This window comes from Trichechus manatus, unplaced genomic scaffold, assembly GCF_000243295.1.
Source record: "Trichechus manatus latirostris isolate Lorelei unplaced genomic scaffold, TriManLat1.0 scaffold00247, whole genome shotgun sequence".
Taxonomy (NCBI): domain Eukaryota; kingdom Metazoa; phylum Chordata; class Mammalia; order Sirenia; family Trichechidae; genus Trichechus; species Trichechus manatus.
The window spans coordinates 1,646,757-1,666,880 of NW_004444183.1; the positions used below are offsets into that span (position 1 = coordinate 1,646,757).

Consider the following 20,124-nt stretch of genomic DNA (forward strand, 5'->3'; position numbering starts at 1 on the left):
AAGACCCATACCTCACACCATGCACAAAAACTAACTCAAAATGGATCAAAGACCTAAATATAAAATCAAAAATGATAAAAATCATGGAAGAAGAAATGGGGACAACACTAGGAGCCCTCATACGTGGCATAAACACAATACGAACTATAAGTAACAATGCACAAGCACCAGAAGAGAGACTAGATAGCTGGAAGCTCCTAAAAATTAAACACTTATGCTCATCAAAAGACTTCATCAAAAGAGTAAAAAGACAACCTACAGACGGGGAAAAATTTTCGGGCTACGACAAATCCGTCCAGCATCTAATCTCTAAAATCTACAAGATACTGCAAAACCTCAACAACAAAAAGACAAATAAACCAGTTAAAAAATGGGCAAAGGATATGAACAGCCACTTCGCCAGAGAAGATATTTAGGCAGCTAACAGACACATGAATAAATGCTCACGATCATTAGCCGTTAGAGAAATGCAGATCAAAACTATAATGAGATATCATCTCACCCCAACAAGGCTAGCATTAATCCAAAAAACACAAAATAACAAATGCTGGAGAGGTTGTGGAGAGACTGGAACACTTATACACTGTTGGTGGGGATGTAAAATGGTACAACCACTTTGGAAATCGATTTGGTGCTTCCTTAAAAAGCTAGAAATAGAAGTACCATACGATCCAACAATCACACTCCTTGCAGTATATCCTAGAGAAATAAGAGCTGTCACACTAATAGATATATGTACACCCATGTTCATTTCAGCACTGTTCACAATAGCAAAAAGATGGAAACAACCTAGGTGCCCATCAACGGACGAATGGATAAACAAATTATGGTATACCCACACAATGGAATACTACGCAAAGGTAAGGAACAATGATGAAGCCGTGAAACACCTTATAACAGGGAGGAATCTGGAGGGCATTATGCTGAGTAAATTTAGTCAGTCACAGAAGGACAAATATTGTATAAGACCACTATTACAAGAACTCAAGAAAAGGTTTAAACACAGAAGAAAACATTCTTTGATGGTTACGAGGGTGGGGAGGGAGGGTGAGGGTTATTCACTAACTATGTAGTAGACAAGAATTATCTTCGGTGAAGGCAAGGACAGCGCACACTGCAGGGGTAGTCAGCACAACTGGACGAAACCAAAGCTAAGAAGTTTCCTGAATACAGTCAAACACTCCAAGGGACAGAGTAGCAGGGGTGGGGAGCTGGGGACCATGCTTTCAGGGGACATCTAGGTCAATGGGCCTAACAAATTGTATTAAGAAAATGTTCTGCATGGTACTTTGGTGAGTGGTGTCTGGGGTCTTAAAAGCTTGCAAGCGGCCATCTAAGATGCATCAATTGGTCCCAACCACCTGGCGTAATGGAGAATGAAGAACACCAAAGTCACAAGGAAAACATTAGCCCAAGAGACAGAAAGGGCCACAAAAACCAGAGACTTCATCAGCCTGAAACCAGAAGAACTAGATGCTGCCCAGCTACCAGCAATGACTGCCCTGACAGGGAACACAACAGAGTCCCTGATGGAGCAGGAGAAAGGTGAGGTGCTGAACTCAAATTCTAGGAAAAAGACCAGACTTAATGGTCTGACTGGGACTGGAGGAACCCCAGAAAGTATGGCCCCTGGATTCTCTATCAGCCCAGAACTGAAACCATTTCCAAGGCCAACTCTGGAGACAAAGATTGGACTGAACTGTGAGACATAAAATAATACTCGTGAAGAGTGTGCTTCTTAGCTCAAGTAGATACATGAGACTAAACGGGCAGCTTCTCTGTGGAGGTGAGATGAGAGGGCAGAGAGGGTTAGGAGCTGGTTGAATGGACATGGGAAATCAGGGGTGGAAAGGAGGAGTGTGCTGTCACAGTATAGGGAGAGCAATTAGGGTCACATGACAATGTATGTATAAATTTTTGCATAAGAGACTAACTTGAAACGTAAACGTTCACTTAAACTACAATGATAAACAAAAAACAAAAAAAGAAATGCTAAAGAATGCTCCTCAAGGTGAAGCTAAACCAGATGAAAACTTGGATATATAGGAATAAATGATATCAAACAACAACCCAGATCAATAAGACATACAAATGTAGCAATACTGATGCGAAATTTCTATTTTATTTTTACTGGAATTAAGTTAGAATTAACTTGAAGTATAGGAAAGATACACATTATTTTCAAGTGCTCCTGGAACATTTTCCAGGATAGATCATATTCTAGGCCATATCATAAGTCTCAATATTTTCTGAAGTATTTAAAAGACACAAAGTATGTTATCTGACCACAAGGGAATTAAATTATAAATCAACAATAGAATGAAATATGAGAAAGCCCTCCAAATATTTGGAAATTAAACAAAGCATCTTTAAATAACACATGCTTTACAGAAACCACAATGGAAATCAGAAGATTTCTTGAATTGAGTGAAAGAAAAAGAAGAACAAAACCACACAGTATATCTACACGTATGGAAAGCAGCTAATGCTGTAACCTGGCCTTGCACATCATCCTGTGGCAATTGGGACTCAAGGAACAGGCATCAGAAAAGTATATAAGGATGGCTACTGCTGTTGCTGTGCATAATAAACTTTCCTTTGTGTCTGAAAAAAAAAAGTTAGAATGAAAAACATAACGCATCCATGATTACTTTTCTTTTAACTTACTTCAAAACTGTCTGGAGAAACTGTGCTACAGCATGTATGATGTCTTCAGTGTGACCATTTTTTGCATACAGTCTTGGCAGTGAAAGTAGAAGATCCCAAACGGGAGACTGCTGGTGAAGGCTTTCCAATTTCAATATCATATCTTCGGTCTTATTGAGATCCACCTGATACAAAAAAAAAAAGAACAAAACATAGCACAAAAAGCCCTCCTCTTTAGTTGTATTAATCAATTAAAGAAGAGAGAAAGAGAGCTAGAGACTGCTGCAAAAGAGAGGGAACATAGAATCTATGACGGTAGAGGCCCACAGCTAATATGACACCATGCTGAACAGATGAGACTTAAAACAGTTAGATGTTTCGAAAAAAATTTTGGAAGTCTGGACAGGGAAAGGGAAACAGAGAAGACCTGTTTTTGTAACGGGTTATAGCAATTTCTGAGATTTTTTCTTTAACCTATTCCGTTCTTGAAATAGATCTTGAATGAGAAACACAATGATCTATTCTTTACAAATAAATGGTAAGAGAAAAGAGTATAATTCAGATAATAACAAATGTGGAATATCTACTGTAACGTTTTTTTTTCTTTATTTCACCTGAACCCAATCATAACTGATACACAGTATAAACATTTAAATAGTACACATCTTCTGTACAAAAAATACATAACTCTTCCCCACTGCCATCACTACTACCACCTAGAAAGAGCTGATTTTGATGGTACAATCGACAGAATCTTAGTCTGGAGGAAGACAAATGAAAAATTATGGCAAAAAAACCTCTCAGGGGCTACAGCATGTGGCCCAAATTTGACCCACTGCTGGCGGTAAGGTGACCATCTTTCCCAGTTTGCCAAGGACTGAGGTGTTTTCCAGGGCAAGGGACATTCAGTGCTAAAACTAGGATGGTTTTAGTTGATTGCCTGATAGTCGCCTGGGAAGGCAACCCTGGAAAGTTGGTCACCCTCGTAAACCAACTAGAGGTGCTAACTCCCCTGTCCTCTTGGGCTGAGCTCGCTTCAGTGAAGGAACAGACACAGAAAGCAAAAATACCCTCAGCATGTTCTCAATGTGGGATATTGTGACCCAGAGTCTATGCTCTCAGGAAACTGTCCACCTCAGCTGTGGATGGAACTAGACGCCAAGGGAGGTTAAACAGTGGCCAAACCCCTGAAAAATCCCCTAAAACTATCCCCCACCCTATTTCTTTGCTCCCTTTTGCAGTATAAACTTTGAGTCATGTACACTCATGGTCCAGATCCTCTCCATATTCTCTCTTCAACCCACTCCAGTCAGGCTTTTGGCCTTATCCTTCCACCAAAGCTTCTCTTGTCAACAACACCAATGATCTCCAGGCTGCTACCTCCAATGGTCAGGTCTTCATCCTCATCTGACTTGAGCAGCAGTTGAGACAGCAGATCCTTCCCATCCCCTTGAAAGTAGATTCTCTTGGCTTCTACAACACCATGCTCCCTAGTTTTCCCCCTACTTGCCTGACATCCCCCACCCACCCTCCATTGCTGTTTCTCCTTATCCCTCTCGCTTCTCAAATGCCTATGCTCCACAACTCTGCCCTCTCACCTTTTCTGTTCTTTGTCGACATTCTCTCCCTTGATGACCGCAACCAGTTTCAAGGCTTCAAATATCTTCTGTGCATCATCATGCTCCAAACTTACATATTCAGCATAGAGTGTTTACCTTAACTCCAAACTGGTATCGCCCACAGCCCCCTGACAGTACCACTTGAACATCTAATTAATATGTCCCAAATCAACCTTCTGATTTTCCCTTCCCCAACACAAAGCCATTCCAATCTTCACCTACTTCAGTAAACAGTCACTCCATACTTTCGGTTGCTAAGGTCAAAACACTTAGAGTCATCTTTGGCGCTTCTCTTTCTTTTATAACTTACATAGTATTCATCAATCCTATTGGTTCTACCTTCCAAATGTATCAAGAATTCCACAGCTTCTCACTACCTCAATCACTGGTCCAAGTCACCATAATTTGCTGCCTAGATGAGAGCATGGATTTCCTACTGGTATCCCAGGCACACTCTTGCCCCATCAGTCTGTGCTCAGCACAATAGCCAAAGAGATTCTTTGAAAACATAATTCAAGTCTCATTATTTTTCTACCTAGGACTTTCCAAGGACCAGATCACTCTGAATAAAAGCCAAACAGTATAACATTTTCAGAGTTCTAAACATAGAAAAATTATCTAGAAATCTTCCATTGTAACAAAACAGCTTTCAAGTGGCCATATTTCTTTAGCTCATGGTATGTATGCCTAAATATTTTTCTGTCTCAACCATATTAATGATATGTTTTTGTACTCTTGCTTTTGTACTTGACATATTATAATCATTTTCCATGTGTCATATTTACCATCAAGTGACTTACTAACTTAGACCATCAAAATTTATTTAACCTATTTTTGGATGTTAAAATTATCCATCATTATAAATTAATATCTTTATGCATATGGCTTTTTCTTTTGCATTATGCATAAGATAAATTGTCAGAACAATTACTAGGACAAAATCTATCAAGGTGCTTTTCATAAAGTTATTGTATCAATTTTTATTTCAACAAACAATGCTTGATTTTATCAGTGGACTGCAATATCACGAGCACTGGGAATCATAATTTTCCTTTTTAAAATTAAGACAATTTAATCATTGAAATGATGTGTTTTCCTGTTTTTAGTAAGTTTTTTGCAAAACTCTGAATGTATGTGACCCATAATATTTTCCTTTTAACCAAGTATATCAGAAAGTTCAAAGTTAAGGAGTGTACTATCACAGTCACTTTTGTGAATCTACTTTGCTAGGATAATTGTCCAATGGATACACTGACAGTCCTACTCCATTCGAATTCATTCATTCTTCCTTATTCTCTTACTTCTCTTCTAATGGTTTTCCTGGATACACATTTTTTGTTTGTTTTTAACTATCTAAATCCTTCTTGGAATTAGGCAACACAAGGACAATATGCCACAGTAGCACAATGTTGCTGAGATGCCCAAGCACTCGGTATTACCTGCTGCAAAACAAGGAAAGAGGAATTTCCAGTGTTGCCAGGGATTGGTATTTTAATGAGAGGTTTCTCAACCTTGGCATACATGGATATTTTGAGCTAGATAATTCCTTGTTGTTAGGGAGGGGGTGTTCTGTACATAGTAGGATGTTTGTCAGCCGAGACACTGAAAAAATGTCTCTAGACATTGTCAAAAACAGCCTCCTGTTAATAACTAATGCCTTAAAGGAAGACTATGTGCCTAAAGTGAGCCCAAAGGCACATGCCAAACACACAAATCTCAAACTGAACTTCAGATCAGTACAGGCATGAACCCTGTCTTATAGAGCAATTCTATGGATTATACACAACCAGAGACCTCAACTTTCACCTTCTGGTATTCATAGTCTTAACTTCTGACCGTAAGGGCCCAGAGCCTTGTTTGAGAAAATTAAAACTCATCTTTCAATCCATCTCTTGAGTGAATCTGGCTCTTTCAAATCCAGATTTTATATTTTGGTCCCTAAAAATCAGTGTTTGGGAAAATGAATTAAATTTAAAAACAGTTAACCATTATGTCTCTGATGGCTAAATTTCAAACTTTTGTTAAGGTACTTACTGTTAAAAAACTGGAGCCATAAGAAGAATCTACAACAAAGCATATTTAAGAGACATTAGTTCAACTGGCAATCAAAAAACACTTTGAAGAGTGCCTGTATTAGTTCCAAAATCAAAGGGACTGTCACAGAGTCCTGGCTCAAAACTAGATTACATCCTAACTGAATAATCAATTTGATCGACAACAGCAACTCAAAAGGTTTGATGGGAAGCCTACGGGACAGTGAGTTGAAGATAATGGTGATGGAATAATTTGGAAAAGGACAGTGAGAATAGCAGCACAACTGGAAGAATGTAATCGATGTCACAGAATTGTACATGTAGAAATTTTTGAAATGGTGTCTCTTTGTCTATGCATATTTTCACCAGAAAAAAAAAAAAAGTACTCCAAGGTTGAGAAGGGAGAGTGTTGACATGTCATGGGGTTGTTAACCAATGTCATAAAGCAGTATGTGTACTGACTGTTTAATGAGAAACTATTTGTTTTGTAAAACTTCACCTAAAGTACAATTAAAAAAAAATACTGCTGGACAGAATTTAGACTGCTATTATTAACTTAGGAAATAATTTCTCATTAACTAGTACAGTAGTAGACACAAATATCTTGTTTCAGCAATTCCAGTCCATAGTTGCAAAGTACGAACATGTGCACAAAAATGCATTTACTACTGGCCTGACAGAGACTGGAGAAACCCCAAGAGTATGGCCCCAAGACACCTTTTTAGCTCAGTAATGAAGTCACTTCTGAGGTTCACACTTCAGCCAAAGATTAGACAGCCCCATAAAACAAAACAAGACTAATGGGGCCCAACAGTCCAGGGACAAGGACTAGAAGGCAGGAGGGGACAGGAAAGCTGGTAATAGGGAACCCAAGGTTGAGAACGGACAGTGTTGACATGTCATGGGGTTGTTAACCATTGTCATAAAACAATATGTGTACTAACTGTTTAATGAGAAACTATTTTTTCTGTAAACCTTCATCTAAAGTGCAATTTAAAAAAAAGAATCATTTTGAAATGAATAATCATTGTCAATTTCCAAAACACGTTGCTATTTATTAGTATTGTTAAGGGAGACACAGCAAAGCATATACCAATTCCACAATTTCTACATGTTCAATTTAGTGCCATTGATTGCATTCTTCAAGTTGCACAAACATCTTCACTCTCCTTTTTCCAATTGTTCATTCCCCATTGACATAAACTCACTGCCCCCTAAGCTTCGTAAGCTGATCTTTCAAGTTGCTGTTGTAAATTTGATCCTATATAGATAGTTCTTCAAAAAAGCATGATGTTCAAGGCAAACATTTTTTACTAGATAAGCTTATTGTCTGGTTTAAAGAAAACCTCAAGGAATATTTTTGGTTAAAAGTTTAAGGTTTAAAGATTTTCTCAGGGCAACAGTTTCAGCGGTTTACCAAGCCTCAGTGGCTCCAGAAAGTCTGGATTCCATGAGAATTTGGAATTCTGTTCCACATTTTCCCCCTTTTGCAAAACACGTTGCTATTAATCAAATCCCTGGAAAACGACTTTACTGGCAAAACAAATTTCAATAATTTGCCGGAGTATCGTATTGTTTTATCAGTCTCTAATTCCACCAGGAATTGTGAGCATTCAGAACAGGACAGAGAGCATGAAGGGAAAATAAAGAAAAATATTTTTTTTAAAAATTTGATGAGGGGAAGAAAGGTGGAATTATGATTTTACGTATCATTTTTTAATCACATATGCTATGGTAAATGGCTCAAATAGTAGCAAATTGAAAAGCAAGTGAAGGCTTTAGCTAAAAAAAATTTTAAAAATTAGTTCTCCTTTTAATAGCATTTGGAAAACCACATTTGAAAAACAAGCTTTATGAAAGTAGAAAGACCTCATAATAGAACCTAAAACCAGAACTTTAGCATTTGATGTTTGACACTGCTCTGGACGTTTGCTGATGCAGTTTGGGTCTATTCGGAAATCAGCCGTCAGAAAGGACAAGACCCTCTCTGACCACACTGGATAAAGGTGTGTTTTTGCTCCCAGAAATAGCACATGAGATTACCTCCTGTGAGGAGCTCATTCTTCATTTTTCCTATATGTGTGCCATGAAAAGAAAAAAAATTACAGAAAAATAAAAATTTAAGTGGGGTTTCCAGATTTAGGAAATAAAAATACAGGATGTCCAATTATATTTGAATTTTTGATAAAAAACAAACTTTTTTGTTATAAGTATACAATATTTGGAAAATACTTATACTAAACAATTGTTTGTTGTTTATCTAAAGTTCAAATTTAATTGTATGTCCTATGTTTTATCTGGCAGTCCTTGCTGGGGTAGTGTTTTAAAAAAAAAAAAAAAAGGCCCTCTTTTATTAAAGAAGCTGGCAATAAACGATGGCTGGCTCTGTGAAGGCAGACCATTAGCTTTCCCAATCTGAGGTTCAAGCTGCTCCATCTACAAACTGAGCTCTCTACAAGCTATTTCCATTCTAACTTTTGCTGTGGTAAATTTAGAAATAAGAATTGGAGCCTCCCAGAATGTTAGCATTCCTCACTGGAAATAGAAATTACTTCTGTTTTGAGAATAATAGGTCCCAGTAATATAAAAGCAATCACAGCAAGCTACTCATTGAACACCAGAGTGAAGTGTTCTTGGCATAAAAAAACCAATCAAAGTCAACAAGGAGGAGAGAAGGAATCACAGTGTGTGTGTGTGTGTGTGTGTGTGTGTGTGTGTGTGTATTTGGGGAGTGAGAGAAAAACTTAAAAATCAGAGGAAGAATAAGTGAAAAAGGAAGATGCCAAAGCAGAGAGAAAAGGAGACAGGGAGAGTGGAAAGTGAGTAGATGAGTAGATAGTGCAGGGACAGATTGCACGCCCATCTTAAGGCTTGTGGTGTGTGCATTGCACAAGATACCTTCCCAAGGAGCAGGAAGAAATGGAAATCCCACCCCACCCTCCACAACTAGCCCGGGTACTGCCTCTTAACCACCAGAGGGCGCGTCATTTGATAAGACACACAAGAAGAACAGCCTAGTGCATTAAGGGGGACTAAACTGAAACCAAGGATTTTAAAACATTTTTGTTTTCACAACCTCCCCGGGGCCTTGGCTTAAGTTTTTGTTCCTATGACTAGCATCAATTATGAGAGATTTACTTGCCTGGAGTCTTCGATCTTTTTACCCAAACTTTTTGTAAGTTTATTGCCTTTTCCATTGTTTCATAAACTTCCTCGGCGAGGTCCTGTGTCTCACTTAGAAAGGCCAGGTGGTTAACCTTCTTCATGTTGTTGCCAGCTGCAGTTTGAAACCTAGACAAACATTAGATAAATAAAATAAATACCACAAATGGAACTCTATTAAAGGAATAAATTGCCTTGGCATTTTTAAGGCTCTTGATTCTCAAGACCAAATCATTTTCATCTAAACCTGTACCAGTTACATTTTTACCAACTGCCCACAAGGGCCCGTTTTACTTGACTGTCACTCAAAATGGAAATTATAATTTAAAAAAAAAAAAAAAAACTGCCAATTTAAAACTAGAAAATTGTACTCATTGTTTTTATTGCTTGTAAAACCCAACCATTTTACATGTTTATTAACCATTCGTTTTGGGTTTTTTTTTTTATTTATTTATTCAACGTATATTACACATTATGTACAGCACAAGGTGGAGTCCCTGGGTGGTGCAAATGGTTAACATGATCGGCTGATAACAGAAAAGTTGGTGGTTCAAGTACACCTAGAGGGTCCTCGGAACAAAGATGATCTACTTCTGAAAGGTGACAGTCACTGAAAAGCCTGTGGAGCACACTTCTACGCAGAAACACATGAAGTTGCCATGAGTCAAAATCAGCTCAACAGCAACCAATTAACTGTGCCAGGTGCTTGGACTAAATGCATCAGTGAACTGAACAGACACAATCTTTGCATGAGAAGGAGACAGGAAATAATTAAACACATGTTGTTATTGTTGTTAGTTGCTGGAGAGTCAGTTCTGACTCATAGCAACCCTATGTACAACAGAATGAAACACTGCCTGGTCCTGTGACATCTTCATAATCATTGCTGTTTGAGCCCATCATAGCAGCCACTGGGTCAATTCATCTTGTTGAGGGTCTTCCTCTTTATCACTGACACTCTATTTTACCAAACATGATGTCCTTCTACAGCGTCCCTCATAATAACACGACCAAAGTACTTAAGACCAAGTTACGCCATCTTCCCTTCTAAGGAGCATTCTGGCTGTACTTCTTCCAAGATGGATCTGTTTGTTCTTCTGGCAGCCCATGGTATATTCAATATTCTTCACCAACACCATAATTCAAAGGCATCAATTATTCATCAGTCTTCCTTATTCATTGTCCAGCTTTCCTATGCATATGAGACAATTGAAAATGCCATGGCTTGGGTCAAGCACACTTTATCCTCAAAATGACATCTTCGCTTTTTAACACTTTAAAGAGTTCTTTTGCAGCAGATTTGCCTAATGCAATATGTCATTTGATTTCTTGACTACTGCTTCCATGGATGTTGATTGTGGATCCGAGTAAAATAAAATCCATGACAATTTCAACATTTCCTCCATTTATCAAGATGTTGTTTCTTTATGTTAAGGTGTAATCCATACTGAAGTTTGAGGTCTTTGATCTTCATCAGTAAATGCTTCAAGTTCTCTTCACTTTCAGCAAGTAAGGTTGTGTCATCTGCATATTGCAGGTTGTTAGTGAGTCTTCCTCCAAACCTGATGCCCCGTTCTTGTTCATACAGTCCAGCTTCTCAGATTATTTGCTCAGCATAGAGATTGAATAGGTATGGTGAAAGTATACAACTTTGATATCCTTCCTGATTTTAAACCATGCCATATCACCTTGTTCTGTTCAAACGACTGCCTCTTGGTCTATGTACAAGTTCCCCATCAGCACAATTAAGTGTTCTGGAATTCTTCACAATGTTACACATAATTTGTTATGATAGACAGAGCTGGATGCCTTTGCATGGTCAATAAAACACAGATAAATATTTTACTTGTATTCTCTGCTTTCAGCCAAGATCCATCTGACATAGCAATGATATCCTTCATTCCACGTCCTCTTCTGACTTTGGCTTGAATTTCTGGCAGTTCCCTGTTGATGTAATGCTGCAACCGTTTTTGAATTATATTCAGCCTAATTTTAATTGCATGTGATATTAATGATATTGTTCAATAACATCCACATTCCATTAGATGACCTTTCTTTGGATTGGGGACAAATATGGACCTCTTCCAGTAGGTTGGCCAGGTAGCTGTCTTCCAAATTCCTTGGCATAGTCAAGTGAGCACTTCCAGCATTGCATCCATTTATTGAAACATCTTAATTGGTATTCCACAAATTCCTGAAAACTTGTTTCACTAAGTTCTTCAGTGCACCTTGTATTTCTTCCTTCAGTACCGTTGATTCTTGAACATATGCTACTTCTCGGTGGCAGATTAGCCAGTGAGCAAGGTATACACCAGCTTAGAGTAAGCAAGGTATGCACAGGCTTAATTGTGCTTACTTACAGGCTTAACGGTACTTACTCACTAATCTATAGTGCACAATTTCACCTGGGTTTCACTACATCTTTGATCTGTGTTGTGTTGAAACCCAGGTGAAATTGTGCACTACAGATTAGTAAATACAATTAAGCCCATGCATACCTTGCTTACTGGGTAACCCATCCCTGTTGTCTTAGACATCTAGTGCTGCTATGACAGAAATACAAGTAGATGGGTTTAACAAAGAAAATTTTATTTTCTCACAGTCTAGTGGGCTACAAGTCCAAATTCAGGGCGTCAGCTCCAGGGGAAGGCTTTCTCTGTCGGTCAGCTCTGGAGGAAGGTCCTTGTCATCAATCTTCCCTTGGTTTGGGAGCACCTCAGCACAAGAACCTCAGGTCCAAAGGATGCACTCTGCTCCCAGCACTGCTTTCCTGGTGGAATGAGGTCCCCCTTCTCTCTGATTGGCTTAAGCCACTATCTAATCTTGTAGATCTCATCAACATAATTGCCACTAATCCATCTCATTACATCATAGTGAAAGGATTTACAACACATAGGGAAATCACATCAGACAATCATACAATACTGGGAATCGTGACCTAGCCAAGTTGACAGATATTTTTTGGGGACACAATTCAATCCATGACACCTGCTATGTCCTGAAATGGTAGAGCTTTGACCAATTCTTTTTGGTACAGTGACCCTGTGTATTCCTTCCATCTTCTTTTGATGTTCCCTACATCATTCAATTTTTTGTCCATAGAATCTTTCAGTATTGCAACTCCAGGCTTGAATTTTTTTTTTTTTTTCACTTCTTTCAGCTTCAGAAATGTCAGGTGTGTTCTTTCTTTTTAGTTTTCAAACTCCAGGTGTTTTCACATTTCATTATAATACTTAACTTTGTCTTCTCGAGCTGCCCTTTGAAATCTTCTGTTCAGTTCTTTTACGTCATAGTTTCTTCCATTCACTTTAGCTACTCTATGTTCAAGATCAAGTTTCAGAGTCTCTTCTGACATCTCTTTGTTCCTTTTGTTTGTTTCCTGTCTTTTTAATGACCTTGTGCTTTCTCCATGTATGATGTCCGTGATGTCATCCCACAGCTCATCTGGTCTTCAGTCATTGGTGTTCAATGCATCAAATATATCTAAACATAATCTCTAAATTCAGGTGGGATATACTCAAGGTAGTGCTCTGGCTCTGGTGAACTTGTGTTCATTTTCCTCAGCTTCAACTTGAACTTGCATATGAGTAATTGAAGGTTTGTTCTGAAGTCATCCTGTGACCTTGTTCTGACTGATGATAACTGAGATTTTCCATTATCTCTTTCCACACACATAGCTTATTTGATTCCTGTGTATTCCATCTAGCAAGGTCCATGTGTATAGTCACCACTGATGTTGTTTAAAAAGGTATTTCCACTGAATAAGTCCTTGGTCTTGCAAAATTCTACCATGTGATCTCCTGTGTCATGTTCCAACTACTCATCCTTTGTTTCCAACTCTTACATTCCAATCACCAGTAATTATCAATGCATCTAGATTGTATGTTTCATTAATTTCAGACTGCAGAAATTGGTAAAAATATTCAATTTCTCCATCGTTTGCATTAACGGTTGGTGAGTAAATTTGAATAATAGTCATATTAACTGGTCTTCCTTGTAGGCATATGGATATTATCCTATCACCAACAGTGTTGTATTTCAGGATAGATCTTAAAACATTCTTTTTGACAATGAATGTGATGCCATTCCTGTTAAATTTGTCACTCCCAGCATACCTGAACCCAAACTGTCAAGTCAATTCTGACTCATAGCGACCATATAGGATGGAGTAGAACTGCCCCATAGGGTTTCTTAACCACTGCACCACCAGGGCTCCTTCCCCACATAGTAGATCATATTATTGTCAACTCAAAATGGCCAATACCTGTTCATTTCCGCTTATTAATGCCTAGGAAAAAAGCCTTCTACTTCATTTTTGACAAGTTTCAATTTTACTTGAGTCATATTTGTACATTCCACATTCCACTTATAAATGGATATTTGCAGCTGTTTCTTCTCATTTTGAGTCATACCACATCAGCAAATGAAGGTCCCAAAAGCTTTACTCCATCCACATCATTAAAGTCAACTCTACTTTGAGGAGGCAGCTCTTCCTTCATCGTTTTTGGAGTGCCTTCCAACCTGAGAGGCTTATCTTCTGGCACTATATCAGGTAATATTCCACTATATCCATAAGGTGTTCATTGGCTAGTTTTTTCAGAAGTAGATCACCAGTTCCTTCTTCCTAGTCTATCTTAGTCTGGAAGCTCTGCTGAAACCTGTCCACCATGGGTGACCCTACTGGTATTTGAAATACTGGTAGCATAGCTTCTAGCATCATAGCAAAATGCAAGCCACCGTAGTACAACAAACTGACAGACGAGTGGTAGAATTAAACAGATAGGCCTAAAGATTGTAGGTTGAGATATATGTTATGAGGAAAATTAACTGCTGAATAGGTAGGGAGTGACTGGACAAGTTGGCTGTAGACAGAGAGTGCTTACAGCAGGTCTCTCAGCGGAGGCCATCTGAAGCTAAAACCTTAAAATGGAAGGGTCCAGCAATGAGGAGAACAGGGGGCAGTGGGGGTTGGTCTGAGGAAGCAGGTGCAAAGCAGAGATGGACAGTGCTTAAAGTGTCCAAGAAAGAGAAAAGCACGTCTTGGAGGAAGTGGGGAGGCGTGACAATGATGGTGCCTGGTGACACCTAGTGGTGTCAGTCCTGGTGAGGACTCTGTTCCTTCCCCAAGATCTATGGGTAGCCTAAGTGGTTTTCACAAGGGACAACATCATCTGATTTAAATTTTAAAAGAGCGCTCTGGCTGTGAGTTGGAGAAAGGATTCAAAGAGCACAAGGTGGAGAAAGGGTGAACAGTTAAAAGACTACTGGTGACACTGGAGAAAGAGGAATGTTGACAAATTCAAGACTGACTCTGGAAGTGAAATAAGAAGACCTTTAAATAAATTGAATGTTGGGCATTAGAGAAAAGGGAATTAAGGAGGGCACAGGTAGGAGTAAACAGTGGATGACTGAGCCTTCTACTCATGAGAGGAGGACATTATGCAAGGGCGGAAGTTAGAGTCAGTAAATAAGAATGAAGTTTGAGATGCCCATTAGACACCCAAGTACAAATGTCAAATAAATCCAGAATTTAGGAGAGAAATCTTCAGTATATTGGACATTCAAGGTTTTGTCTGATTTTCTGTTGGGAGTTTTATGGCCTTCTTTATTTATTTGTATGAACAATTTATGTATTAAATAACTTATCCCTTCATCGCACTTGTGAGAAATATTTGCCTTTAATTTTATTTTAGTTTTGAGTAATTTTACTTCTAGTAGATAACAGATATAATATATACAAGGAATCATAGCTTGCCGTAGCTCTTAACCACTTTGCCACCAGGGTCCCATATAAACAACAATGTCCATCAAATCAATGATCTAAAAGAAAAATACTACAAAAAATATCAATGTACAATTGGAGAGCAGTGAAATAAATAACAGCTTATGTTTTTGAAAGATATTCTTCATCCTTTAAAATTTGGCCTCCTGTAGATTGATTTCCACATTGGTTAGCAATGTGCTGAAGGACCATCTTGGAAGCTTGTTAAAAATCTAGAATCCCGAGTGCCACTTTCCATGGATTCTCATTCACTTGGTCTAGTGGCTGGCCCAGGAATCTATATTTTAACCCACACCTCCTAGATATTCTCATACAGATGATCCACAGACAGACCTAGTGGTGTGAAAAAAAATGTAGACTATATAATTCTAATTGGAAACATATGATAAAATTGTTATAATTTTCTTAACTTTAATTATATGCCATGTATGTGGAAAAAAGGGTTTTTTTTACTAGTACGCAAGAGAAAATATTCTCATGATCTTTGAAATCTGACTGTTCACCTTGTCCACCTCCAATTTTAATTCAATGGAAATTTATTTTTAATCAGTAAGAGTCTACAAATTTAAAACAAAGCAGGAATCATTTTTAAAAGTTGCTGGAAGTTTGTCAGTGTAACTAAATTGCTAATTAAATTTAATATTTCCAAGAGGAAAAAAGTAAAATTGAGAATGTTTTTCTGATTAGAAATTATTGAGGGCAGAGACAACATAGTATTATAGAGACAAGCACCATGCCATCCCTCCACAGCAAAGACCCAAAAAACTAAGTAAAACAGAGACAAACGTCAATCCTGGAACCCTAAGTGTCAAATGAAGAGATAAAGAACTCAGCCAAGCACCAAATGAGATAAGAAACTGACAGAGAACAGAGATCGAGGAGAGATACATGCGGAGGTCTCCTATCAGCTAACACAGCACGGATTTGTCATCTTGGACTCCTGTCAGAGATTGGAAGACAAGGAGTATGGAAAAGCAGCTTCATAGAGCACCCAGCAGGAGACAGAGCACCCAGTAACCAGCAATATATGCTTTCCGACCCCCTATCTTTCTCCCTTCACTCAACCTCTGTCACTTCATAGCTGGTAGCGGTCACTTGGCCAGATGGGAAGTACAGGGACTGTGCTGCTTGGATTTGCCCCACCCACAGCAGAGATAAGTAGTCAGGGAGTAGGGGAAAGCAGCTTCACGGAGCTCCCAGAAACCAGACAGAACAACCAGTAACCAGCAATATGCACTTTACCACCCCCCCTACCCTTCTCCCGGTCCCCCCTACCATCAGCCTCCTCTGCTTCCCGCCAGCTGCAGTCTCTTAGCCAGGATGCACAAGCTTCAGCCCCATGCCACTTGGATTAGCCCCACCCACACTGGCCAGCTTCCTAGGCGACATTTGTTTGTTGCTGGTGTTGCTTTTTTCTGCTTCTTTTGGTTTCTTCCATGCCTGTCACCACCTCCCCCTCCTTTCTCTCGAACATCTGGCTCCATGTGCTATCTTTGCATCTTCTTGAAAGGCTGTGAAGCACCACTCAGATGGGGAACTTCTTCCCCGGCCCACGCTGCCATGTTGGTGGGATCCCCAGGGATTTTTGTTTTGTTTTATTTATTTGTTTGTTTTCTTTTTTCTTTCTGTGGCTCAGGAGCCCCTTCTAGCTGGGCTGTACTGCACAGCTTGGGAACCACTTCGCTGGTCTGTGCAGCCACACTAGTGGAATCCCTGGGGGCATTTCTTTTTTTGTTGTTGTTGTTTTGTTTTGTTTTTTCTCTCTCTCTTTTCCTTTTTGTCTGTCTTCATTTCTGTTTATCATCTCTCTATATTTAACATCTTTTCCTGTCTCCTCAATACCTGGCACTGTGTGACATCTCTATCCCTTCTAGCCAGGCTGTACTTTGTGGCCTGGAAGCCATTTCCCTGTTTTCATGGTGGCACTGTTGGGATCCCTAGGGACTTTTCTTTTTTTTCTTTTTCCTTTTTGTTTTTCTTCATTTCAAGCTCAATCATCTCTCCACTCCAACAGCAAACTTCCTTAACATTCTTTTTTGTTTGTTTTTGGCTCCTGTTTCTCTCTCCCCTCTCTCCTCCTTCCCATACTCATCTTAGCTGTAGGCATCACAGTCTCTCCCCTCCTTCCTGCCTACATGCACTGTGCAGTTAACATCACACCCTTGAGCAGCACAAGCAAAACCTATCAGAACCTGCCCTGCACTGATTCCTGGCCCACCCTGTTGGCCTAGTACATGCCACAAACACCCCATCCCAGCCCCTCCCCTTCAACGGGATCTGCCTTGCAGCAGCATAGCTGAGCAACTGGCCCTGCCCATTGGACAAGGACATGAAAAGTATTGTGCCACAGACTAGCAAACAAAAAAGAACGCATAGCCCACCTGCTCTGATAAAACCAAATAAAACAAAAAAGCAGGATGAAACAAACAAATCTACAATAAATAAATGAAGAAAATAACTACTGAATGTCTTGAAGACAGCAGACAATATCAAAATATATATATTAAAAAAAAAAGGACAGGATGATTCCAATAGGTGTCCAAAATAAAACACCAGCTGACTTTCCAGTAGAAGAAAAAGAACTAGAACTAACTGATAGAGAATTCAAATCTCTAATATTCAGAGCTATCCAAGAGTTGAAGCAAAAAGCAGACAAAAATGAGGAAAATTAGACAAATTCATGAAAAAGGCAGACAAATTCATGGAAAACACAGACTGAAAAATGGAAGAATTCAGGAAAATAATACAGGAACAAAATTTCAAAATAAATTCACAACTAGAAATCATATAAAAACAACAATTTGAAATCCAAAAGATAAACAACAAGATTTCAGAAATGGACAGTGTCATAGAAGGGCTGAGGAGAAGATTTGAAACGGTGGAAGACAGGATCAGCAAAACTGAAGACAAATGCTTGCATACAACTCTGAGGAAAAATCAGACAAAAGAACCAAGAAAAATGAAGAAACCCTGAGAATTATGTGGGATACAATCAAAAGCAAAAATCTGTGAGTGATCTGAGTTCCAGAATGCAGGGAGAAAATGGAAAGCACAGAGAGGATCACTGAAGAATTGCTGACAGAAAAGTTCCCCAATATCATGAAAGATGAAAGCTGACCATCTAAGAAGCTCAACGAACCCTGTATAGGATAGACCCCAAAAGAAAATCACCAAGACATATCATAATCACACTCGCTAAAACCAAAGACAAACAAAGAAAGAATCTTGAAAGCAGCTCGGGAAAAACAAAAAGTTACATACAGAGGAGAAACAATAAGACTAAACTCTGATAATTCAGTAGAAACCATGCAGGCAAGAAGGCAACAGGATGACATATATAAAACTGTGAAAGAAAAAAATTGCCAGCCAAGAATAATATATCCAGCAAAACTCTCATTCAAATATGATGGTGAAATTAGGACATTTCCAGATAAACAGAAATTAAGGGACTATGTAAAAACCAAACATACAAGAATTAATAAGGGAGTCCTTTGGGCTGAGAACAAACATCAGATCACAGCCTGAATCTAGGACGCAAGATTGTACTAGCCAGATACCAACCTAGGAAATGAAATCTCAAGGACTATCCAAAACCAAAAGAATTACAACAGGGAACCAGAGAGGTTAATCCATAAATGACAACAAAGTAAGAACAATAAAAGAGGGAATAAATAGTGTAACTATAGAACTTTTTAATGGAGAGGAAGGCAAGGCGCCACCAAGTAATAATAGAGTGGTTCAAAACTAGGAAGACAAGGAAAAATTTCAAGGTAACCACAAAGAAAGTTAACAAACCTACTCATCAAAATAAAGAAGAAAAACGTAAAGTCTCAATAAAAACAAATCTACAAAAACAAAAGAAATTTAAAAAAATCCACAAACAAAAGGAATTCAGCACAGGAGAGTAAGAGGAACAAAGAAAACATCTGCACCACAAAAAAAAGCACTACAAAATAACAGCAATAAACTCACACCTATCAACAATTACACTGAATATAAATGGCCTAAATGCACCCATAAAGAGACAGAGAGTGACAGAATGGATAGAAAAAAACAGGATCCAACAATATGCTGTCTACAAGAGACACACCTCAGAAACAAAGACAAAAAATTTATTAAAAATAAAAGGATGGAAAAAAATATGTCAAGCAAACAGCTACCAAAAAAGAGCAGGACTGGAAATACTAATCTCCGATAAAATAGACTTTAAAACAAAATCTACCATAAAAGACAAAGAAGGTCACTATATCATGATTAAAGGGATGATCCACCATAAAGACATAATCATAATAAACAACTACGCACCCAATGACAGGGCTCCAAAATACATAAAACAAACTCTAACAGCACTGAAAAGAGAAACTGACAGTTCCACAATAATAGTAGGAGACATCAACACACCACTCTCAGTAAGGGACAGAACACCTAGAAAGAAACTCAACAAATATATAGACAACCTAAAAGGCACAATCAGACAACTTGACCTCATAGACACATACAGAACACTCCACTGAACAGCTGCAAAGTACATATTCTTTTCCAAAGCACATGGAATGTTCTCCAAAACAGATCACATCTTAGGCCACAGAGCAACCCTCAATAAAATCCAAAACATTGAGATAATACAAAGTATCTTCTCTGACGACAACGGCATCAAGGAAGAAATTAACGACAGGAAGAGCAAAGAAAAAAATCACTTACATGGAAATTTTATAACACCCTGCTTAAAAACCACTGGGTAATAGAAGAAATCAGAGATGAAATCAAAAAATTCCTAGAATCAAAGGAGAATGAAAACACATCATACCAAAACCTTTGGGACACAGCAAAGGCAGTCCTCAGAGGGCAATTTATAGCAATAGATGCACATATCAAAAAAGAA

General features: G+C 38.6%; 1 protein-coding gene across 1 annotated transcript in view; it reads right to left on the bottom strand.

Annotated features, from left to right (window-relative positions):
- Positions 1–20,124, bottom strand: part of ABCA13 (ATP binding cassette subfamily A member 13) — a 527,556-nt gene that overhangs the window by 460,522 nt on the left and 46,910 nt on the right. The window contains 3 exon segments of the mRNA XM_023724448.1: positions 2,668–2,831; positions 6,300–6,328; positions 9,441–9,589. Coding sequence (XP_023580216.1) covers positions 2,668–2,831; positions 6,300–6,328; positions 9,441–9,589 — 342 coding nt within the window.